Source organism: Hyperoodon ampullatus (assembly GCF_949752795.1).
Source record: "Hyperoodon ampullatus genome assembly, chromosome: X".
NCBI lineage: Eukaryota > Metazoa > Chordata > Mammalia > Artiodactyla > Ziphiidae > Hyperoodon > Hyperoodon ampullatus.
In genome coordinates, this window is record NC_136913.1 from 50,705,743 (window position 1) to 50,731,217 (window position 25,475).

The 25,475-nt window shown below is 38.7% G+C and overlaps 1 protein-coding gene across 1 annotated transcript; it reads right to left on the minus strand.

Annotated features, from left to right (window-relative positions):
* Window positions 1-9,378: 9,378 nt before the first annotated feature.
* LOC307069480 (spindlin-2) lies at window positions 9,379-10,878 on the minus strand (the record flags this gene model as incomplete). The annotated part of the gene is made up of 2 exons (XM_079727856.1): window positions 9,379-10,269; window positions 10,860-10,878. 2 exons carry the CDS (start codon window positions 10,876-10,878, stop codon window positions 9,491-9,493), a joined length of 798 nt encoding a protein of 265 aa, XP_079583982.1. The 3' UTR covers window positions 9,379-9,490.
* Between the last annotated feature and the right edge of the window lie 14,597 nt (window positions 10,879-25,475).

Here is a 25,475-nt window from a genome sequence, read left to right on the forward strand (position 1 = left end):
TGGTGGGCATGGGTATGTCTAGGGATGCATCTAGGGTCAGCTGTGGGCCCAGGAATTCTTTAGAAAGCCTGTCTGCTGATGGTTTGGACTGCGTTCTTGCCTTTTTAGTTGGGTGGCCTGAGGTGTCCCAGCACTGGCACTTATAGGCTGTTGGGTGGGGCCAGGTCTTGGTGTTAATGAGCTAGAGGCAGGATCCCAAAGTGGCAGCATCTAACAGCAGTGTTCATGTGGTAGAATGTTCCCAAATATGACTGCACCAGTGTCTATGTCCCTAGGGTATGCCACAACTACCCTCTCTTCCTGCCTCTCCAGGAGACTCTCCAATATAAGCAGGTAGGTCTGGTCCAGGCTCTTATCAAATTACTGCTTTTGCCCTGAGTCTTGGTGCATTTGGGATTTGTGTGTATCCTTTAAGAGTAAAGTCTCTATTTCCCCTATTCCTGTGACACTCCTGAAATTAAGCCCCACTGGCCTGCTCTGTGGGCTTGTCTTCCTGGTGCAGGACCCCTTGGGCTGGGGAGCCTGCCATGAGGCTTAGAACTCTCATCCTGTGGGAGAACCTCTGCAATATAATTATTCTTCATTTTGTAGGTCACCCATCCGGGTGTGTGGACTTGATTATATTGCAAGTCCACCCCTCCTACCTGTCTCCTTTTGCTTCCTTCTTTATGTTTTTACTTGTAGAATATCTTTTCTGGTAGGTTCCAGTCTTTTTCATTCATGGTTGTTCTGCAAATATTTGTCATTTTGGTGGGCTTGTGAGAGGAGGTGAACTCAGGGTCTTTCTACTCCACCATCTTGGCCAGTCTCCTCCTCTGAATATTTTTAAAATAGCTGATTTATGTCTTTAAGTCCAATCTTTTCCCTTCCTCAGGGACAGTTTATACCGATTGCTCTTTTTCTTATATATGGTATATAACTTCTTATTTCTTACATGTTTTGTATTTTTGTTTGAGAACTGGACATTTAAAATAACATAATATGGCAATGCTAGAATTATGTTTCTCCCATCCCCAAGGTTTGTTTTATTGCTGTTCGTTATAATAGTTGTTGTTTGTTTCATGACTTTTCTGAACTAATTCTGTAATATTTGTACTTATTCATGTATGTCTATTGAAGTCTCAAATTCAATGAGCTTAGCAGTCAACAAGTAATCTGTCAACAAATAATCTGATTAAACCTTAATCACTTGTTACCAATAAGTCTCCCCGTCACTTTGTGTATGTTGGCATATATAGAACCAGGTAGTTTACCACTCTGCCTTAGCCTTCACTTACTGTTTTCAGAGAGCCTAAAGGTCCACCATAAATGAGAGTTTAGGGAAATAATGTCCTTCCTGATCATGCACAAAGCCCTACACATGAAGGTGGCTTTCCATATCCCCAGGAATACGTCAGATATTTTCAAAGCCCCTAAGGACACTTCATTCCTCATTTATTTTATTTAGTCTATCATTTGCCTCAAACTGTTATCCATTAACTCAGGCAGTTGTGCTCTTAAAACATTGAACAAATGCTCTCCCCACCTCCCCAGAATCTATTAGTATTGGATAAGTTTGAGTGAGGTAGAATAAACACAAGCCTTTTGATTGACATCTTCAATGGAACCACCAAACAAGTCAAATTATGTCTTTTGGGGGGAAGCTCCAGCCTCATTCTGCTCTTTCCAATACTCGGAATGTGGCCTGTTATTGTTCAAGGTACTGAGGACTGGAGACTGGGAGATTAGATTGGAATAATTTATAATACCATGAAGCTCACTGTTCTTACTGAGATTCATTTATTTTTCGTAACAAAATATTCCCTGGGTTGCTGCAAGCCTTTGATTAATTTCCAGAGCTCTCAAAATGTTGATTCTGATAACTTTTTCTGATATTACCTTTATATACAGGCAAACTTTTGGAGGTGCTTACTTTGCCATTTCATGGATGCCTTTACTATTAACCTCTTTTTATTGTGATAAAATTTATAGAACATAAAATTTGCCTTTTAATCATTGTTAACTTACTGTATCTCTGAATTTGCCTATTCAGATAATCCTTACAAATAAAGTCATATAATATTTGTCCTTTTCTGTCTGGCTTTTTTCACTTAGTACAGCTTTTTTATGGTTCATTATCATTGCAGCATCTATTAGAACTTTATTCCCTTTTCTTACTGAGTAATATTCCATTGTAAGTATATATTATATATCTTAGTCAATTTAGGTTGCTATAACAAAATACCATAAAGTGTGTGTCATATAAGCAACAGAAACTTATTTCTTACAGTTCTGTAGGCTGGAAGTCCAAGAAACTGAGCATGGAACTCAGCATGGTTGGATTCTGGTGAGGGCCCTTTTCTAGGTCAATTATTTTCATTCATATGTTATTCATATGTTATTATGTTTTTAGTATATGGTTATATCTACAAAAAAGACAGCATTGTCTTGAATGTTTTAAAAATTTTATTAATGTTGGCTAACTGCAAACAGGCAGATATTGCTTCCCTTTGTTAGTGATTCCAATTGGATAGTCATCAGTCCCAGAGACTTATATTTCAAAGGGCTCATTATAGTTGTGGGACCCCAAAGGTAGAGAGTATGACACAGTTTGTTGGACAAATATGACACAGCAGAATGTTGTTTTGGCCCACAATTAAAGACGCTAATTTGTGAGTACCTGATATAAAGAACCAAACACGATGTCCAAGCAATCACAGTTTTCAATATCCAGAGGATCCAGTTAGCTGCTGGGTTTCCTTTTTGGTGGAGAAGGGGTTTAAAAAGACAATTTTTCTTTGACTGTTTGAAGGACTGAATATTATAAATCTGCCCACATACTACTGAGAAACATTACTTAGTAAGCAGACTCTTGAATTTTGTTGGGGATTTTCAGCCACTCTTTCTAGCCTGGGCAGTTGAGACTAAGGCTTCTGACTATCAACCATCAGGATATCAAGTATATAGTGGAAAATTTGGAAATCAGAGTGTAGAAGCACTTGTTCTAAATTCTGACCTATTAAAGTTTGGCAAACACCAGTGGAGTTTAAGTAACCCTGAAGAAGAACAAGAAACATATATTGGAGACCTTTTCACCTGAATGCTAAAAGATCTTGACCCTCAGATGTCAGTAGTATGGGAAAGAAGGTGTTGTCAACATTTAAAAGTGTACCATGTACCATTAGTCTGTGTAATGGATTCAACTAGAGTCACATTGTCTGCAACAGCTGAGAGTATAGGAGAAACAAGTGAATTTGACAATAATCCTCTCTAAGGCTGCAGCTTTTTTGCACATGGCTGTCCTTGAACTTCTTACCACCTATGCTTCCTTCAATTCTTTAAATCTGGGCTGTGATTTTTTTTTCCTCTTGGGATTCTCTGCACCCAGAAGGGGACAGGGAGGTTGATGGAAGAATGATTTATGCACCTCACTAATACTCCTCTACATGTGGCTGAATTTCATCTGGCACTTATGGGGCAGAGAAATACAAGTATCTGTTCCCACTATATATTCAGATTAGAGGTAACAACTAGAGTGCACAGAATTGGCCCAAATGGTTTCACTCAGAAGGTCATACTGGCTTTCTTTTCCCACCTTAAACCCAGCCCAATCTCCATTAGCTCATTTTCGATGCCATTTTCTTCCAGAGGTCTGGGTAATATAGTGACTTGAGCATCCATATCTAACAGGCCCACAGAAGTTTCACACTTTCCCTTTGCCAAAATTTCCCATCATACTCAGACAGGTGCATATGACCTTTGACCCCACTGGGGACAGGGAGCCCTCAGCTCTCATCCTGCAACTACTTCCCCAATTCCACCTCATTAAAAGATGAAGGACTATTTATGCACAGTTGATCTGTACATTCACCATCAATTCTCATAAATTACCCTCAAATTCTATTAACTGGCTGGTGAGGTCCTTATTCTTCCTCTTACAGAAAGCCATGTCTCTGTCTGCATTTTATCCTCATTGCTACAAGTATCAAGAAGAGTGAAGATTATGAAATTTTACCATATTTGTGAGCTAACAAGTTACCAGCCACAGTTTCTTGGGTGCCAGTAGAATATATGAGACTTTTGGTCAGAGACAAAGGATAGTTTATTATTCACAGTAATAAAAATAGCCTGAATATCAGTGTTTTTACCCTATAAGCCTGAGTCCCACTTCCTACAGGGTGATGAAGAATGGTTACATGACACATACATATAAAGTAAGCTGCATTACAAAGGAGGAAACATCAGTTTGGGAACCTCAAACTTTTATATTGAGCAGTAAGCATCCCTTCCCTTTGCTCTTGAACGAGACATTATCTTTATTATACTGGAGTAAGCATTCCTGCCTTTTGTTCCAGAAGGAATCACTATCTTCCAAAGACTCTAAGCAATCCTGCTTTTTACTTCAGAGAGAGAGAGTTACTATCTCTATCTTCCAAAGCTGTTCACCGCTCAAACACCTTTCAAAAGACATCTCAAAAGAAAGAATTCTCAGTGTTTTGCTTGCCAGATGTACAGTAACATGTGAGACACATGCAGAATTGCCTTCCAACAATATATAAGAATGAAATTGCTGGAAATATACCATCTTCTATCTAGGCTATCACTAGATAATGACAAATTTCTCTCTGACAGAATGGCCATCATCAAGAAATCTAGAAACAATAAATGCTGGAGAGGGTGTGGAGAAAAGGGAACACTCTTGCACTGCTAGTGGGAATGTGAATTGGTACAGCCACTATGGAGAACAGTATGGAGGTTCCTTAAAAAACTACAAATAGAACTACCATATGACCCAGCAATCCCACTACTAGGCATATACCCTGAGAAATCCATAATTCAAAAAGAGACATGTACCAAAATGTTCATTGCAGCTCTATTCACAATAGCCCAGAGCTGGAAACAACCTAAATGTCCATCATCGGATGAATGGATAAAGAAGATGTGGCACATATATACAATGGAATATTACTCAGCCATAAAAAGAAACGAAACTGAGCTATTTGTAATGAGGTGGATAGACCTAGAGTCTGTCATACAGAGTGAAGTAAGTCAGAAAGAGAAAGACAAATACCGTATGCTAACACATATATATGGAATTTTTAAAAAAATGTCATGAAGAACCTAGGGGTAAAACGGGAATAAAGACACAGACCTACTTGAGAATGGACTTGAGGATATGGGGAGGGGGAAGTGTAAGCTGTGACAAAGCGAAAGAGAGGCATGGACATGTATACACTACCAAACGTGAGGTAGATAGATAGTGGGAAGCAGCCGCAGAGCATGGGGAGATCAGCTCGGTGCTTTGTGACCGCCTGGAGGGGTGGGATGGGGAGGTTGGGAGGGAGGGAGATGCATGAGGGAAGGGATGTGGGAACGGATGTATACGTATGACTGATTCACTTTGTTATAAAGCAGAAACTAATAAAAAAAATTAAAAAAAAAATTTCTCTCTGACAAACTCTCACCTAGAGAGTATAGGATCTCCCACTTGTTTAACTGGTCAATATGTATTTTCAAACTTCACATGTGTAGCTGATCTAACGTGTGTGAGATCATGTTACTTTAATTTTCATTTTCCTAGTTACTGATGAGATTCATATAGTTAACAAATGTTTATTAAACACTTACGGTATGCCAGATACTTTTCTAAGGAAGAAAACTCATGCACTCTCAGTGTTTACATTCTGGTAGGGAAACAATAAACATATTAACTAAGTAAACTATGTAGTATGTTAGAAGATGACATATTATGGACAAGATACAATAAGGTAATTGGCAGCAGATCAAGGTAATGTATATTTGTTGACTGTGATCTATTAGTGAATTCACTATTCATATATTTTACCCAGTGTTCTATGGACTCTATTATTTTCTCACTGAATATATTTTTCTTTAATTCATCTTAATTATCACAGTTTGTAACCTTATCTCATTGACTCCACTTTGTATATGATGATTTTTGATATTTGGGGCTTGCATATTTTAAAATAAACATATCAAACTTTCCCTTCATTACTTGCGCATTTTTTGCCTGTAAAATAAATCTTTCCCATTTACATAGGGAAAAAATCCCACTCACTTTCATCTTATACTAAAATTTTATAAGTATTATCTTCTAAATGTAAGCATTAACATTTTTCCATGAGGAATTTCTTTTGTGTGTCGGATGCGATGAAGGGATTTATGCTTATTTTTTTTGCCATATGGGAAACAGATTAATGGAGCACCATTTATTGAATGAAATGTCTTTTCATCATTCATCTGAAATATCACCTCTATTATGATATGTTTCCTATATGTAAATCTATTTTTAGGTCTCTAGTCTGTTTCATTGGTATATTTTATCTCCCTTTTCCCAACCTTGACCACAAACAGATTACACTCCAGATTTTCCAGAATGATCCTGTGAAAAATATAAAACAAATCATATCCAGCCTCTGCTGGAAATACTCGAATGACTCCCCTTTACACTCACTGTAAAGGTCAAATTCCATACTAGACAATCCAAGGCTCCAAGCTATCTGCTTCTCCCAGATCCATATCACCTCTCTGAACTCACTTCCTGATTTTCTCTACCTTGCTCACTCAGCTTCAGCCATGCTGGTATCCTCAGTGTTCCTTGAACATGCCAGGCCTACTTCTGCCTTGGGACCTCAGCACTTGCTGTCCCACTACCTGGAATGCTCCTTCCCCAGACAGCCACAGGGCCAGTTCTCTCATTGCCTTCAGGTCTTTACTCAAAAACCAGGCTCTCAGTGAGGCCCTCTCTTCAGCCTCCTCCCTAGAATTTCAGTCCCCCTGTTCTTTGCTTTATTTTTTCCTTCTTAACACTTATCACTTTGAAAATACTTTATATTTTACTTATTGTCTCTTGGCTACTGTCTGTCTCTCACACTAATATGAAAGTTCCATGAAGATAAGTTTATTTATTTGTTTCTTTTGTTTATAAACATATCATAAGGACCTGTGTGTAGAAGACTGCTTGGCAGAGAGACCACCTGAAGTAAGTATTGGTGAGATGAAAATAGAGCAAATAAATTAAAAAGCAAATTGGGCTAAAGTAAGCCAAATGGGGGCTAGGCAGTTTTCCCTGGGTCTAGCCCTAAAACTACCAATGCAAGTGTCTCCAGGAGACAACTGGTCATTTTATTAGAGCGAAGCAGGACAACTGGGGGTATGGCCCCCTTGAGAGAGCATTCTGAGTCTAAAATGGCTGAGCCCTTCCTCAGAGCCAGCTGCTTGTATCCTTGTTGGAATGTGGGCCCTAATCCTTGGTCTATTGTTTTTGTTTTTATTTTTTCAGGTAAGCCAGAAATGTGGATATTTGAAATGTGAAATCCCCTAAATGTCTAAGTAGCTAATTTTAAAATGGAGAATGATAAAAACATGATGATCAAGCAAAATATGACAGCGGGCTGAAATTGGCCCATGAGTGGCCTGCAGGTGTTTGCTAGACTGAATTATGTGATGTATGAAAGAAAACTTATCCCTGTTCTGGTGAGGTGGGCTTGCCTTGTGTAATTCTTGAGGCAAACAGCTTCAGGCCATGTTGGGTGGAGAGAATGAACTGGAATTACCAATGTCTTTCAACTCCTGGAAACTCCCTGCCTCCCGCTCTTCCTGCTATGCCTGGAGTTAAGGAAGCCTGGGCAGTGGGGAGTCACCAGGACTGTTTCTTTGAAGGTAGGGGTATATTTCAGTGAAGTGTGGAGTGGGAAAACCAGAGAGAGGGTTTTGAAGGAAACTTCCACAGCTGGACCGGGGAAAGGAAAAAAGGACAAAGACCCATGTGTTGGGACATTGTATCTCTGAGGGAATTTATTGGGGGTTACCACACCCTCTCCCCACCAACCACCTATGTGGTACCATACAGTCGAAGGACTTAGTTATACAAAGTCACAACTCTCCACCCAACCCAACTGCGCATGTCATCTATCTCACCTGGAAACAGAGCAGCACAAATTTCCATCACAGCTCCCTGTGTGCGTGAAGTGGGCAAGACTGGTCAGGAGGTACCTGTGAAAGGTCAGTAGCCAATGGCTTTGTCGAGATATAACCCGAATGGGGCTTCTGGAGGCAGCAGACCTCCATCTGGTGAAGCACTGGGTGGAGCCACCTGTGGTTTCAGGCAACTGCTGAAAGAAGCATGGACAGTCAAGTATTCCCCATGCCTGGGAGAGAAACATTAAGCTCAATCTTCTGATGCCCATCATCTGTAATGAGGCCAGGTATAGTCCCGGGGGAGGAAGAAGAGTGAGGAGAGTGCTGTACCTGGGTTTAGCAAGTTTCCATTTTTCTGGATAAAATGCTTTCCAAATGCAAGGTGGCACATCTCTTAAATTCTGAGCACCCCACTGACCTGTTCCCCACAAGAATTGTTTATTCAGTGTAGGGAAAGGGAACCAAGACCTTCAGGTCTGAGATTTATGGCTCTTGGGTCCTCTGGAAAATATGAGGAAGCTGCCCACAGGCCCCTGCTTATGGAGTGCCATGTTAGTGTGTTTAAGCTGAGGGTTGAGGTTCTGCTCAGCAGGTGTGGCATGGACTACCTGATATTATAAAAGCCTTTTAGATATAAACTTGGCTCCTGCTTAACTCTTGAGACATTCCTGTCAAAATGTCCTTCTAGGGAAGCTCCAATCCATCTGGTTTCTTTGACGTTTGCCACCTCCTTTGGGCACAGAGCTAGGGAGGACAATTTGGATACTGCCAGAAGTCCTATTTTTCCTTGGGTCTTCCCATCTCTCATGGACCCCACTCCCCATATCTTGTTATCTGTATTCTCACTCCCTCTGTCAGTCTTTCATCTTAGAATTCCTCCTTCCTCGATGTCCCTCCCCTTCTGGCCCCTCACTCATTCATAGACCTCCATTTGAGTATCCTTTTAGCCTCTCCCCAGATCTCTGCCAACTTCATCTTTCTCTCCTTTGCTCTGGATCTCTTCTAAACGTCTTTGTGTCCCTCTCTACTCAATTTATTCTGTCTGTTTTCCTCTAAGCCTCAAGATCTCACTCTCCCTCTGTTATTCTTCACCCCCTCCCAGTTGGGTGCCTCCCCCTCTTAGGTCATCCCTCCCGCTAGGGAGCCTCTCCATTTCTGGCCCCTCCCCACCTCCTCCTAAGCAGCCACCTCCCCTTCTCCCTTCCCCCACAGCCCATCTCTAGTTCCTTCTCCTCCCCCCTCCCTAGACCAGACCAGCTAAGTCCTATTCCATTTTTAGATGACTGATTATACTAGCTGAACTTTATTCACAGCCTGAATTTACAGCTGTTCCTTCCTTTCATGCCCCATCCACCAAACACACCCAATCGTTTCAACATGACAAATTCCTTACACACAGCGTGTCATGGCCACATAAATTTGTATTTTTCAGGACAAAACAACAGTTATGCTGGCAAAGATGATGGGTTATTAGGGACCCCTATGCTTTCAGTACACTGAAAAGTAACATTTTCTGTGTCTCCAAATCATACATTTGTCTTCACATATGTGATAAAGTTTACCCTAACAGTTAAGACTTTTTCACCAAATCATAGACATAGATATGGAAATCATCATCAAACTTGATGAAATAAACAGAAGGCTTGGCTTTAACTTGGTGAATGACTTTGCCTGTCCTTTTGGAGCCATCTTCTTTGGTATATTCTACATGTTTACCTATGAGGCCATCTATAACTCCTTCTGGCTCCCTCTCTTTTGGAGAAGACTCACTGGACTCTGGCATGATATGGAGGTCACCTTCTTTATAATCATCTAAAAGCTGGTACATGTATAAGACAGGATCTTTCTCATAGGTAATATAAAACCAGGCTTTCAAGATGGGTGCTTGGGCTAAGACCATCCCCCTCCATCCATCCTTAGAACCATGCTCACCCTCAAACATATGCTCCACAGCTTTCCCAATTATGGTGTTTGCAAGGTGCACATCTCTGACTCGAGAAAATGGCACCTTATCAGGAAGGATTTTAAGCTTTAAAATCCTTTCATCTCTGTGAAGTTCCAGTCCATAGACACAGTCAATTCCATCATATTTCACCAGATAAAGAGAAGGATTTATAGGCACCTGATCCAGAACGGTTCCTTTCCATTGGGTGATGCTCTCATTGCCTTCCTTCCATCCGTGTGAAATCCTGCAGCCCACGATGTTCCTGCGGGGCTGGGACGAAGGTCTGCCTCTCTGCTTCTTTTGAGAAGTCTTTTTCTTCCTCATACTTGCAGACCCGTTGTGGCCATCGACAATTTCCCTGGTTTGCTGCCCTGCAGCTGCCTTTTTGTGAGGGGTCTTCATACCTGCAGGGGGAGGAAGAGGCTAGGGAGAAACATTTAGTGTACTATAGTGTGAGGCTTTTTCCTCTGCATTGCAAATTCCCTGGGCACCAGGTATATGTATTACCGCCCAAGTTATTCACGTGTCCAGCAGGGATGCTGGCTATCAAAATACTATTGGATGCTTGCCAACATTGTCCTCCCTCCAAACTTATTTGGCTGTGCTGGAGGGTTGGAGAGGTGATGGTTTTGGTGGTTGAGGCCCCAGCACGAGGGAGCAGGCTCCTTTGGCTAATGCCTAATCCTGTTACCATACTGTGGTCCCCACACTAAACACAGATATTCACCATTTATTAGCTCCCACCCTGTCTCTCCATTTGCACTTACATAGTCTCCTTTTCCCCTGCTCATTGCCGTCTGCTCTTCATCTGTTTTGCCTCCCATCCCCATGGCTTCTGCTTGTTGTTCACCTCTCCTTCATATCTGTTCCTTGTTATCCCCATTTTGCCGCTGGGTGCCCAGAACAAATCTATTTCTTTTTCTGGGGCCACCTTTGTATACCATCCAGGTGCTCTTCGGCTCCCCCTACCCCCACCCTCCCGTCCCCAAATCACCCTTGTCAGTCTCCCTCATCTCCAGTTCCAGCACACACCCCAATCTTCCCTCCTGGCACCCACCAACCCTCATCCTCCGATTCTCTAGTCCAGCGCCCACCTCCCCAATTCCGGGGATCGCAGGCCTCACGTGTCCAAATCGGACACCTCACTGCTGCCTCCGCTGTGAGCCTGTGGTGAAAGAGAATCAGCAAGCGACGAGTTCGGAGTTTGCAAGAGCTGGGAGGGGAGGATCCTTAGGCGACGAGCGTGTCTAGGAGGACAGCAGACCAGGAGAAAAGGATGGCGGCAGTGTCTCCAACACCGGACTCGCGGGCCCTCCACCTCCTTGTTGGCGGTGATGGCCCCTCTGCCACATCGGGATCCCAGAAGCCGCTGCCGCAGCCGCAGTCTCCTCCCTCTCACCGTCGCGCAGCTTCCTGCCAGGAGAGAGGCCTCCCCTTCCTGCCAAACACTGCCACCCTCCCCGCCCCCGCCACTCTCAAGCCCACCTCTGCCCTGGGTCTGGGAGGAGTTTCTATCTCCCGCCTCCACCCCCTTTCCAAAATCTGGAGCCGCTTTGCCTTGCCCACAGTTCCCCACCCCGACTGCTTTGCCCCCGCTCTCAAGTTTAGGGCCCCCGTTTCCCCCACCCCTACCCCACCCCCACCTCAGCGCCCCTACCCCATCTGCTTTCCATCTTCCAAGAATTCCCCTTTTCTTTTCCCGCTGTGCCCTTCGGATGTTATTCTCTATATACGGAAACCTGCCTTTCCTGCCATTTAAAGGGATTTGAGGTAGGACAGGAGAAATGCGCTGGTGCTTCGTCTGCCATCTTGACACAATCTAGGTAATTTTTACTGTCTGGTCATTTCCAGACTTTACTTCTTGAAGGTTTTTTTTTTTTCCTTTTCTTCTTCACAGATTGCAAAAGAATTGCATGCACAATGTGGACACTGTAAAATTCAGAAAATTCACTTGAAGAAAATAATCCACCCTAAATCCACTGTAAATCTCATTCCCTAGGGCTTCAAGCAAAATATGAACACTCATTATTTCTCTAACATTTTTTCTAAAATCTCTTAGAAATCTGGGGTCATCTTGCAAACTCAGTTCTTAATAATTATTTGTAACATCATTTTTATGGTATTTTTATGGTATTTTTAAAATACAGTGTATACAGCAATATTACAAGTACTAAATACTCTCCATTAAAATTTTTACTTGTTTTTATTGAAGCATTTTAAAATAAAATAAAATATTATCAATAAAATGTAATCCTCCTTTTTTCTCTAACCCTGATCCTATTACCTTCCTCCTCTCTAACGCTAACAATCATCATTCAAATTTTACATATCCTAACCCTCTTTATATTTATATTCATACATATATTATTTACAAATGGATATTATTCATTATGTTTTTCATAATTATTTTTTTAAAGTTCATTATGAAGGCTAATTAATTACTCCATACTGTGAGGGAAAGAGAATCATTCTTTCAATGGACCGCACCTGATATTTCTGGAAGATGGCTCTGGGTCCTTATGACCCAGGTATGTACTGTGCAACTGATAAGAATATGCCATCTCTACACTTTGCAAAACTAACCAATCATGTACTTAAACAACCTTATTTAGCACTTCCTTTTTGAGGTGTATGTATATGTCCACTCACAGATATTCAAGAAAATGTTTTGTTTTGTTTTGTTTTCTTAAAAAGACCTTTTAAGCAAGCCTGAAATAGAACTCTGATAAGTCTTGTAATCTAACTTGGCTGAGCTTTATTCTGAACATAAGTTTAATCATGTGTATGTTATTTTTCTGGATCTTGCTTTTGTTACTCAATATTTTGTTTTTAAATTTCTCTGTATTATATCTCGAACATTCCTAGTTACCCTCAAACTCTATTGCAGAGTATACATATATGACATTTTTGTCATTCATTTAACAATATATTCAACCTCCATTCTCTCGATGGTCATTTGGTTCATTTCAATATTTCATTATTACAAATAATGATAAAATGAATAGCTTCCTGGACTTGTTCCAGAGTTTCTGCAGTGTGTACACTGGAAAAAGAAATACTGAGTTGTAGGTATAAGCAATTCAAAATTTCTATATGTTGCCAAATTCCTACATTAATTCGTTGTACCAAATTATGGTATAATCAGCATGGTAGGTATTCCATCTTCTCCACATTCTAGTCAACCCTTGATATTTTCATATTTTCAGAGTGTGCCAAACTAGTGAGTGAGGAGTGGTAGCTCATTGTTTTATTTTACATTTTTCTGATTATTAGTGAGTTTCAACTTATTTTCCTGTTTTTTTTTTTTTTTTTTGCCATTCAGTCCTTCAGTCCTATTGTGCGTTTCTCTTCATATCTTTCTTTTAAATTGTTTAGCTTTTTAAAATTTTTAAAAATATTTTTGATTCTGAAGTTAGCCAGTTCCCCATATTTTATATGTATTTTTTATTTACACATGAAATATTGGTATCCATTCCCCTTTTAAATGATTAGAATATTGCAAATAAATATTTACAACATTCACAATCGCTGTTGCTCTATGCCCCAGATTGTTCTCTGTTATGAACTTGCTGATTTGCCTTCTCTACTTATGTACCCATAGAAAATGTATTTTGCATATTATTTAATGCAGCATACTGTTAATTTTGAGACACTTTTATTTTGTGTACCAATAAAAAAGAAAATAACCACCAATTAAACTGTGATAAATCATGAATTAAAAGACATATGCCACATTTAGAGATGTTAGAATGTGAAAAACTAATAAAAAGGAAAAGTATAAGGAAAGTAAATGGAAAGAGTAGGATGCTACATTTTCTTTAAAAATATGTAGAAAAACTTGGTCTTTGATGAAATATGGCATTATTGGTGAATTTTTAAGCATAAATTATGCCATATTGTTTATATTTTCTACAACTTACTTTTGCATTAAGCAGTATGTTTTGGGGTTATATTACCATTAGAACATGTTGTTAGTTTTTCCATTTCAAAAATACCCTCTTCTGATTTCACTTATCCTTTCAGCTACCACCTCATATTTCTACTCCCTTTTGCAACAAAACTCCTTGAAAGAATTTCCTATCCATTGTCTTCAATATTTTCCTCCCATTGTCTCTCAAACCTACTCCTACTCTAGTCTGGCTCCCCTGTCCACTCCCCCATGACTCCATGAAAACTGTTCTTGTTAGGTCATCAATGACCACCAATTTTCATTTATTAATCTCTATCATTCTTTATCTATAAGTGGCCTTTGATCATCCCATCTTCCTTGAAAATCTTCTATTTCTGACACTAAGGATCCCACACTCTCCAGGTTTTTCTGGTAGATCACTGGCTACCTCTTAGTCTTCTAAAATGTGTTCTTCCTTATCACTCCCATCTCTTAATGTTGTTGTGTCCCAGGGCTCAGTCAGTAAGATACCTTCTCTATCTACACTCTCCCCTTTGGTGATTTCATCCAGGGTTATGGTTTTAAATGTCATCTAGAAGTTGAAAAGTCTCAAATTAATATATCTTGGCTGACCTCTCTTTGTATTCCAGACTTGTAAATCCAGTTACCTACTTGACTTCTCCATGGGGCTAACAAAGTCAATATATTCACACTAAGGGTCTTGTATTTCCCCAAAAAACCTGCTTCACCTGCAGACCTACCTCCCCATCTCAGTAAATGGCAACTCCATCTTTCCCTTTGCAAAGGCTATAAACTTACTGTCATTCTTTCTCACAGCCCACGTTTAATTCATCATGATTATGTTGGCCCTACTTTCAAAATTTGTCCAAAATCCTGCCATTTTTATCACTTTCTCTACTACTATCCTAATTTTAGCCATCCTCATTTCATAACTAGTTTATTGCAAAGGGCTTTATACTGGACTGATTGCTTGTGACCTTGTTCCTTAATAGCCAGATCACATACATCAGACAAAACCTATAATGGCTCCTCATTTCACTCAGAATAAAAGTCAAAGTACTTACTTAGAGTTTCATACAAGACTATGCATTGTCCAACACTTTTTTCCCTACTCTGTTATCTTTCTGATAACACTACCACTCTCACCAACATGATGCTGAAGTATATAAAATTTCCGTGTTCATAGGTCAGAATAGATTGAATATCAGCAATTCCAAAAGGTTCAACCTATCATCTAACTGTGCTCCTTCCACACTGGAATCATTGGTACTCCTTGAACAAACAAAATGGTCTCCCACATTCAGGCTTTTGTGTTTGCATTCCTTCTCATTTAATGTCCTTTTTCACTATCTTAAGTTCTCTACTCATCATAGTCACAATGAGAGCCACATTGAGGACTTCGTTTAAAATTCTTGTCTCAATGCTCCGAATCCTTTTTATTTTGCTCGACTCTTTCTCACACTATTTGTACTAATATATGCTTACTTCTTTTAAAAATACCATCCAAACCTTAGTAGTACAATATAAAAAAATAATTTCTTACACGTGAAACAGTACAATGCAGGCCTTTCTGGTCAGTGGGCAGCTTTCCTAGAATTGGTAATTCAGAGAAGAAAGCACCTTGATCTCATGATCCGCAGCCAGATCCTCTCTAACCAGCTGGCCATCAAACAAAGAAAAAGAGTTTTCTAGAGTGGTGCTGTCTAATAAAAAATATTAAGATAAGTCAAATGTGCAAGGGAGCCAAGAACACTCAATGGAGAAAAGATTGTCTCTTCAATAAATCGTGCTTGGAAAACTGGATATTCACATGTGAAAGAATGAAAATGAACCCCTATCTTACACTATTAATAAAAATTAACTCAAAATGGATTAATGACTTAAATGAGAGACGTGAAGCCATAAAATTTATAGAAGAAAACACAGGAAGAAACTTCCTTGACATCGGTTTTGGCAATGATTTTTTTTGGATATGACACCCAAAGCACAAGCAGCAAAAACAAAAATCAACTGGGACTACATCAAACTAAAAATTTGCATAATAAAAGTAACAGACAACAAAATGAAAAGGCAACCCACAGAATGGGAATAAATATTTGCAAACCACATATCTGATAAAGGGTTAATCTCCAAAATATATAAGGAACTCATACAACTCAATAACAAACAAACACCACAATCCAATTTAAAAAGTGGGCAAATGAATTGAACAGACATTTTTCCAAAGAAGATCTTCAAATGGCCAACAGGTACATGAAAAATTGCTCAACATCACTAATCAGGGAAATGCAAATCAAAACCAAAATGAGGTATCACCTCATACCTGTTACAATATTATTACCAAAAACACAGGAGATAACAAGTGCTGGCAAGGATGTGGAGAAATGGGAACATTTGTATAATGTTGATGGGAATGTAAATTGCTATAACCACTATGGATAATGGAGGTTCCTCAAAAAATTAAAAATAGAACTATCATACACATAATTGTTCTTACATATAAGAACTATTTATATCATACACATAAAGATTTATATCATACATACACATATAAAGATATCATACATACACATACATACACATATAAAGATTTATATCATACACATAAAAATTGAACTATCATACACATAATAGTTCTAAAAATAGAACTATTACACTTCTGGGTATATATTTAAAGGGAACAAAACAAGTTGTCAGAGAGATATATCATTCCTGTGTTTATTGTAGTATTATTCAAAATAGCCAAGTAATGAAAACAGTCTAAGTGTCCATCAACAGATGAATGTGCAGTTATGAAAAGAGGAAATCCTGGCATTTACAACAAAATGATGGACGTTGAGGACATTATACTAAGTGAAATAAGTTTAAAAAAGAAAAATACTGTGTGATTCCACTAATACATGGAATCTAAGAAAGACAAACTCATAGAAACAGGGAACAGATTGGCAGTTGCCAGGGTTGAGAGGTGGGAGGTGAGGAGTGGGGGAAATGGGTGAAGGTGGTCAAAGTGTACAAACTTCCAGTTATAAAATGAATAAGTTCTGGGGATTTAATGTACAGCATGGGGCTTCCCTGGTGGCGCAGTGGTTGAGAGTCCGCCTGCTGATGCAGGGGACACGGGTGCGTGCCCTGGTCCGGGAAGATCCCACATGGCGCGGAGCGGCTAGGCCCGTGAGCCATGGCTGCTGAGCCTGCACGTCCGGAGCCTGTGCTCCGCAACGGGAGAGGCCACAACAGTGAGAGGCCCGCGTACTCAAAAAGAAAAAAAATGTACAGCATGGTAAGTAGAGTTAAAAATATTGTATGCATATCTGAGAGTTGCTGAAGTAGATTTGAAAAGTTCTCACCACACACATAAAAACGTTGTAAATATGTGAGGTTTTGAATGTGTTAACAAACATTATTGTGGCAATTATTTTTCAATATGTACATATATGAATTCACTACATTGTACACCTTAACTTATACAATGTTACATGTCAATTCCATCTCAAAAAAGCCAAAAAAAAGGATGAGTCATATATGTATTTTTTAAACATCTTTATTGGTGTATAATTGCTTTAAAATGGTGTGCTAGTTTCTGCTTTATAACAAAGTGAATCAGTTACACATATACATATATCCCCATATCTCTTCCCTCTTGCATCTCCCTCCCACCCACACTCCCTATCCCAGCCCTCTATGTGGTCATAAAGAACCGAGCTGATCTCCCTGTGTGATGCGGCTGCTTCCCAGTAGCTATCTATGTTATATTTGGTAGTGTATATATGCACATGCCACTCTCACTTTCTCCCAGCTTATCCGTCCCCCTCTCTGTGTCCTCAAGTCCATTCCCTAGTAGGTCTGCATCTTCATTTCCGCCTTGCCCCTAGGTTTTTCATGACAATTTTTTTTCTTTTTTTTTTTTACATTCCATATATATGTGTTAGCATACGGTATTTGTTTCTCACTTGCTAAATTACTTCACTCTGTATGAAATAATCTAGGTCCATCCACCTCACTACAAATAACTCAATTTCATTCCTTTTTATGGCTGAGTAATATTACATTGTATATAAGTGCCACATCTTTTTTTTTTAACATCTTTATTGGAGTATAATTGCTTTACAAGGGTGTGTTAGTTTCTGTTTTATAACAAAGTGAATCAGTTATACATAAACATAAGTCCCCATATCTCTTCCCTCTTGCATCTCCCTCCTTCCCACCCTCCCTATCCCACCCCTCTAGGTGGTCACAAAGCACTGAGCTGATCTCCCTATGCTATGTGGCTTCTTCCCTCTAGCTATCTATTTTACGTTTGGTAGTGTATATATGTCTATGTCACTTTCTCACTCTGTCCCAGCTTACTCTTCCCCCTCCCCGTATCCTCAAGTCCATTCTCTAGCAGGTCTGCATCTTTATACCCGTCTTGCCCCTAGGTTCTTCTGACTATTTTTTCCTTCTTTTTTTTTTTTTTTTTTTTTGCTTTTTAGATTCCATATATATGTGTTAGCATACGGTATTTCTTTTTCTCTTTCTGACTTACTTCACTCTGTATGACAGACTCTAGGTCCATCCACCTCACTACAAATAACTCAATTTCGTTTCTTTTTATGGCTGAGTAATATTCCATTGTATATATGTGCCACACCTTCTTTATCCATTCATCTGTTGATGGACACTTAGGTTGCTTCCATGTCCTGGCTATGGTAAATAGGGCTGCAATGAATATTGTGGTACATGACACTTTTTGAATTATGGTTTTCTCAGGGTATATGCCCATTAGTGGGATTGCTGGGTCCTATGGTAGTTCTATTCTTAGTTTTTTAAGGAACGTCCATTCTGTTCTCCATAGTGGCCGTATCAATTTACAATCCCACCAATAGTGCAAGAGGTTTCCTTTTTCTCCACACCCTCTCCAGCATTTATTGTTTCTAGATTTCTTGATGATGGCCATTCTGACTGGTGTGAGATGATATCTCATTGTAGTTTTGATTTGCATTTCTCTAATGATTAATGATGTTGAGCATTGTTTCATGTGCTGGTTGGCAATCTGTATATCTTCTTTGGAGAAATGTCTATTTAGGGCTTCTGCCCACTTTTGGATTAGGTTGTTTGTTTTTTTGATACTGAGCTTCATGAGTTGCTTGTATGTTTTGGAGATTAATCCTTTGTCAGTTGCTTCATTTGAAAATATTTTCTCCCATTCTAAGGGTTGCCTTTTCGTCTTGTTTCTGGTTTCCTTTGCTGTGCCAAAGCTTTTAAATTTCATTAGGTATAATTTGTTTATTTTTGTTTTTATTTCCATTTCTCTAGAAGGTGGTTCAAAAAAGTTCTTGCTGTGATTTATGTCATAGAGTGTTCTGCCTATGTTTTCCTCTAAGAGTTTGATAGTGTCTGGCCGTATATGTAGGTCTTTAATCCATTTTCAGTTTATTTTTGTGTATGGTGTTAGGAAATGTTCTAATTTCACTCTTTTACATGTAGCTGTCCAGTTTTCCCAGCACCACTTTTTGAAGGGTCTGTCTTTTATCCACTGTATATTCTTGCCTCCTTTATCAAAGATAAGGTGACCATATGTGCGTGGATTTATCTCTGGGCTTTCTATCCTGTTCCATTGATCTATCTTTCTGTTTTTGTGCCAGCACCATACTGTATTGATTACTGTACTTTGTATTATAACCATATGATCATCTCAATTGCTGAAGAGAAAGCTTGTGACAAATTTCAACACCAATTTATGATAAAAGCTCTCCAGAGAGTAGGCACAGTGGGAACTGACCTCAGAATAATAAAGACCATATATGACAAACCCACAGCCAACATCGTCCTCAATGGTGAAAAGCTGAAAACATTTCCACTAAGATCAGTGAGAAGAAAAGGTTGCCCACTCTCACCACACTTATTCAACATAGTTTTGGACGTTTTAGCGACAGCAAACAGAGATGAAAAAGAAATAAAAGGAATCTCCATTGGAAAGAAGTAATGCTGTCACTGTTTGTAGATGACATGATACTATACATAGAGAATCCTAAAGATGCTGCCACAAAACTACCAGAGCTAATCGATGAATTTGGTAAAGTAGCAGGATACAAAATTAATGCACAGAAATCTCTTGCATTCCTATACACTAATGATGAAAAATTTGAAAGAGAAATTAAGGAAACATTCCCATTTACCATTGAAACAAAAAGAATAAAATATCTAGGACTAAACCTACCTAAGGAGACAAAAGAACTGTATGCAGAAAATTATAAGACACTGATGAAAGAAATTAAAGATGATACAAGTAGACGGAGAGATGTACCATGTTCTTGGATTGGAAGAATGAACATTGTGAAAATGACTCTACTACCCAAAGCAATCTACAGATTAAATGAAATCCGTATCAAACTACCACTGGCATTTTTTCACAGAATTAGAAGGGAAAATTTAACAATTTGTATGGAAATACAAAAGAGCCCGAATAGCCAAAGCAATCTTGAGAATGAAAAACGAAGCTGCAGGAATCAGGCTCCCTGATTTCAGACACATATGTATTTTAAAATTTGTCAATTATCACATTAAAAAGCGAAAGGAAATAGGTAAAAACTAATATTAGTAATGCACTTTACCCAACATGCTCCTAAAATTATAACTTCAACATACAATCAATATAAAGATTATTAATGAGATAGTTAAATGTATTTTCATACAATGTCTTCAGAATCTAGCATGTATGCTGCACTTACAGCACATCTCAATTCAGACTATCCATTTTTTCATGTGCTCAATAGTCATATGTGGCTAAAGACAATCATACTGGATGGCATAGTTCTAGACATTTATGGGCTAGGCCTTTAAATTGTACCTATCATTTCTACCAAAATTCCATATGGCCAGAACGCAAAGTCCAAATCTTACTGGAAGGGATTTAGGAAATTCAAATTAGCTAAAAACTCAAGAAAAAGAAGAGAAAAACCTGTACTGGTGAGCATAATATCATCTGTCACAGTATTAAGTAGGGTAAAATATTGAACCCGTCATAGTTCTTGAGAGAGGTGTTTTTTTTCTCTCCCATTTATTTACTTATTCAAACATTTATTAACATCAGTATGGACTCAGATATTTATTGAATTATCTGGGTAGTAATTAGATACCATATTTATTTTATTGCTCAAATTTTTTCCACTGTGACAATTGGGAACATGTTCAGGTTGATTCTTGTGTTCTTACTTCCTTATCCAGAAGTGAGAAATCTGGGTCCCATTATCTGCAATATAGTATTTGTTCAACCTGTTCCACATGTAAAGTAATTTCAGAATTTTTCATTTATGCCCATGTAAGAAACAAATTTACCAACTTACCAATTTAAATACAATGGTGTTAGTGTACAGTTCTCTTTGTCTCTAGCCTCACTATCAGATAAGATAGTTTTCCAAAGTCACTTAATTACAAAGTCACATTTCTTCCCCATCCCTTTCAGTGTGCTTATAGCATTCATCTGTGATATAGTTGCATTCATTTGACTCTGTCTGTATCTTTGGTTCTCCTGAAATTCTAGTTGTGGTTTCATTTCAGTTTGCACACAGTAACTATTTTTCTTCTTTGTGTACAGTTTTAAGGTTTGACAAATGCATGAAATATGTCCATTATCATAGTACCACACAGAACAGTTCCACCAACTTTAAAATTTTCTTCATATTGTGTCTTGGTAATCAACGCCTCCTCTCACTACCAATCACAAGCAACCACTCGTCCCTATATCCTATACCTTTTCCAGAATGTCTTTGTAAACAGAATCATACATTATGTAGCATTTGGGGTCTGGTTTCTTTCACTTAGCAAAATATACTTAAGTTTGATTCATGATAAATGTGAATCAGTAGTTCATTCCATTTATTTCTTTTTTAAAAATTTTTTTATTAGTTTCTGCTTTATAACAAAGTGAATCAGTCATACATATACATCCGTTCCCACATCCCTTCCATCATGCATCTCCCTCCCTCCCACCCTCCCCATCCCACTCCTCCAGGCGGTCACAAAGCACCGAGCTGATCTCCCCGTGCTCTGCGGCTGCTTCCCACTATCTATCTACCTCAAGTTTGGTAGTGTATACATGTCCATGCCTCTCCTTCGCTTTGTCACAGCTTACACTTCCCCCTCGCCATATCCTCAAGTCCATTCTCAACTAGGTCTGTGTCTTTATTCCCGTTTTACCCATAAGTTCTTCATGACATTTTTTTTAAATTCCATATATATGTGTTAGCATACGGTATTTGTCTTTCTCTTTCTGACTTACTTCACTCTGTATGACAGACTCTAGGTCTATCCACCTCATTACAAATAGCTCAGTTTCCTTTCTCTTTATGGCTGAGTAATATTCCATTGTATATATGTGCCATATCTTCTTTATCCATTCATCCGATGATGGACATTTAGGTTGTTTCCAGCTCCGGGCTATTGTGAATAGAGCTGCAATGAACATTTTGGTACATGTCTCTTTTTGAATTATGGTTTTCTCAGGGTATATGCCTAGTAGTGGGATTGCTGGGTCATATGGTAGTTCTATTTGTAGTTTTTTAAGGAACCTCCATACTGTTCTCCATAGTGGCTGTACCAATTCACATTCCCACCAGCAGTGCAAGAGTGTTTCCTTTTCTCCACACCCTCTCCAGCATTTATTGTTTCTAGATTTCTTGATGATGGCCATTCTGACTGGTGTGAGATGATGTCTCAATGTAGTTTTGATTTGCATTTCTCTAATGATTAATGATGTTGAGCATTCTTTCATGTGTTTGTTGGCAGTCTGTATATCTTCTTTGGAGAAATGCCTATTTAAGTCTTCTGCCCATTTTTGGATTGGGTTGTTTGTTTTTTTGCTATTGAGCTGCATGAGCTGTTTATAAATTTTGGAGATTAATCCTTTGTCAGTTGCTTCATTTGCAAATATTTTCTCCCATTCTGAGGGTTCTCTTTTGGTCTTATTTATGGTTTCCTTTGCTGTGCAAAAGCTTTGAAGTTTCATTAGGTCCCATTTGTTTATCTTTGTTTTTATTTCCATTTCTCTAGGAGGAGGGTCCAAAAGGATCTTGCTGTGATTTATGTCATAGAGTGTTCTGCCTATGTTTTCCTCTAAGAGTTTGATAGTTTCTGGCCTTACATTTAGGTCTTTAATCCATTTTGAGCTTATTTTTGTGTATGGTGTTAGGGAATGATCTAATCTCATACTTTTACATGTCCCTGTCCAGTTTTCCCAGCACCACTTATTGAAGAGGCTGTCCTTTCTCCACTGTACATTCCTGCCTCCTTTATCAAAGATAAGTTGACCATATGTGCGTGGGTTTATCTCTGGGCTTTGTATCCTGTTCCATTGATCTATCTTTCTGTTTTAATGCCAGTACCACACTGTCTTGATTACTGTAGCTTTGTAGTATAGTCTGAAGTCAGGGAGACTGATTCCTCCAGCTCCATTTTTCGTTCTTAAAATTGCTTTGGCTATTCGGGGTCTTTTGTTTTTCCAAACAAATTTTGAAATTTTTTGTTCTAGTTCTGTGGAAAATGCCAGTGGTAGTTTGATGGGGTTTGCATTGAATCTGTAGATTGCTTTGGGTAGTAGAGTCATTTTCACAATATTGATTCTTCCAATCCAGGAGCATGGTATATCTTTCCATCTATTTGTATCATCTTTAATTTCTTTCATCAGTGTCTTATAATTTTCTGCATACAGGTCTTTTGTCTCCTTAGGTAGGTTTATTCCTAGATATTTTCTTCTTTTTGTTGCAATGGTAAATGGGAGTGTTTTCTTGATTTCATTTTCAGATTTCTCATCATTAGTGTACAGGAATGCCAGAGATTTCTGTGCATTAATTTTGTATCCTGCTACTTTACCAAATTCACTGATTAGCTCTAGTAGTTTACTGGTAGTATTCTTAGGATTCTCTATGTATAGTATCATGTCATCTGCAAACAGTGACAGCTTTACTTCTTCTTTTCCAATTTGGATTCCTTTTATTTCCTTTTATTATCTGATTGCTCTGGCTGAAACTTCCAAAACTAAGTTGAATAGGAGTGGTGAAAGGGGGAAGCCCTGTCTTGTTCCTGATCTTAGTGGAAATGGTTTCAGTTTTTCACCATGGAGGACGATGTTGGCTGTGGGTTTGTCATATATGGCCTTTATTATGTTGAGGAAAGTTCCCTCTATGCCTACTTTCTGCAGGGTTTTTATCATAAATGGGTGTTGAATTTTGTCGAAAGCTTTCTCTGCATCTATTGAGATGATCATATGGTTTTTCTTCTTCAACTTGTTAATATGGTGTATCACATTGATTGATTTGCGTATATTGAAGAATCCTTGCATTCCTGGAATAAACCCCACTTGATCATGGTGTATGATCCTTTTAATGTGCTGTTGGATTCTGTTTGCTAGTATTTTGTTCAGGATTTTTACATCTATGTTCATCAGTGATATTGGCCTGTAGTTTTCTTTCTTTGTGACATCCTTGCCTGGTTTTGGTATCAAGGTGATGGTGGCCTCATAGAATGAGTTTGGGAGTGTTCCTCCCTCTGTTATATTTTGGAAGAGTTTGAGAAGGATAGGTGTTAGCTCTTCTCTAAATGTTTGATAGAATTCACCTGTGAAGCCATCTGGTCCTGGTCTTTGCTGTGTTGGAAGATTTTTTATCACAATTTCAATTTAAGTGCTTGTGATTGGTCTGTTCATATTTTCTATTTCTTCCTGATTCAGTCTCAGAAGGTTGTGATTTTCGAAGAACATGTCCATTTCTTCCAGGTGGTCCATTTTATTGGCATAGTGTTTCTTGTAGTAATCTCTCATGATCTTTTGTATTTCTGCAGTGTCAGTTGTTACTTCTCCTTCTTCACTTCTAATTCTATTGATTTGTGTCTTCTCCCCTTTTTTCTTGATGAGTCTGGCTAATGGTTTGTCAATCTTGTTTATCTTCTCAAAGAACCAGCTTTTTGTTTGGTTAATTTTGGTATCGTTTCCTTCATTTCTTTTTCATTTATTTCTGATCTGATCTTTATGATTTCTTTCCTTCTGCTAACTTTGGGGGATTTTTGTTCTTCTTTCTCTAATTGCTTTAGGTGCAGGGTCAGGTTGTTTACTCGAGATGTTTCCTGTTTCTTAAGGTGGGATTGTATTCCTATAAACTTCCCCCTTAGAACTGCTTTTGCTGCGTCCCATAGGTTATGGGTCGTCATGTCTCCATTGTCATTTGTTTCTAGGTATTTTTTTATTTCCTCTTTGATTTCTTCAGTGATCACTTCGTTATTGAGTAGTGTATTGTTTAGCCTCCATGTGTTTGTATTTTTTACAGATCTTTTCCTGTAATTGTTGTCTAATCTCATAACATTGTGGTCGAAAAAGATACTTGATACAATATCAATTTTCTTAAATTTACCAAGGCTTGATTTGTGACCCAAGATATGATCTATCCTAGAGGATGTTCCATGAGCACTTGAGAAAAATGTGTATTCTGTTGTTTTTGGATGGAATGTCCAATAAATATCAATTAAGTCCATCTTTCTTAATGTATCATTAAAGCTTGTGTTTCCTTATTTATTTTCATTTTGGATGATCTGTCCATTGGTGAAAGTGGGGTGTTAAAGTCCCCTACTATGAGTGTATTACTGTCGATTTCCCCTTTTATGGCTGTTAGTATTTGCCTTATGTATTAAGGTGCTCCTATGTTGGTTGCATAAATATTTACCATTGTTATA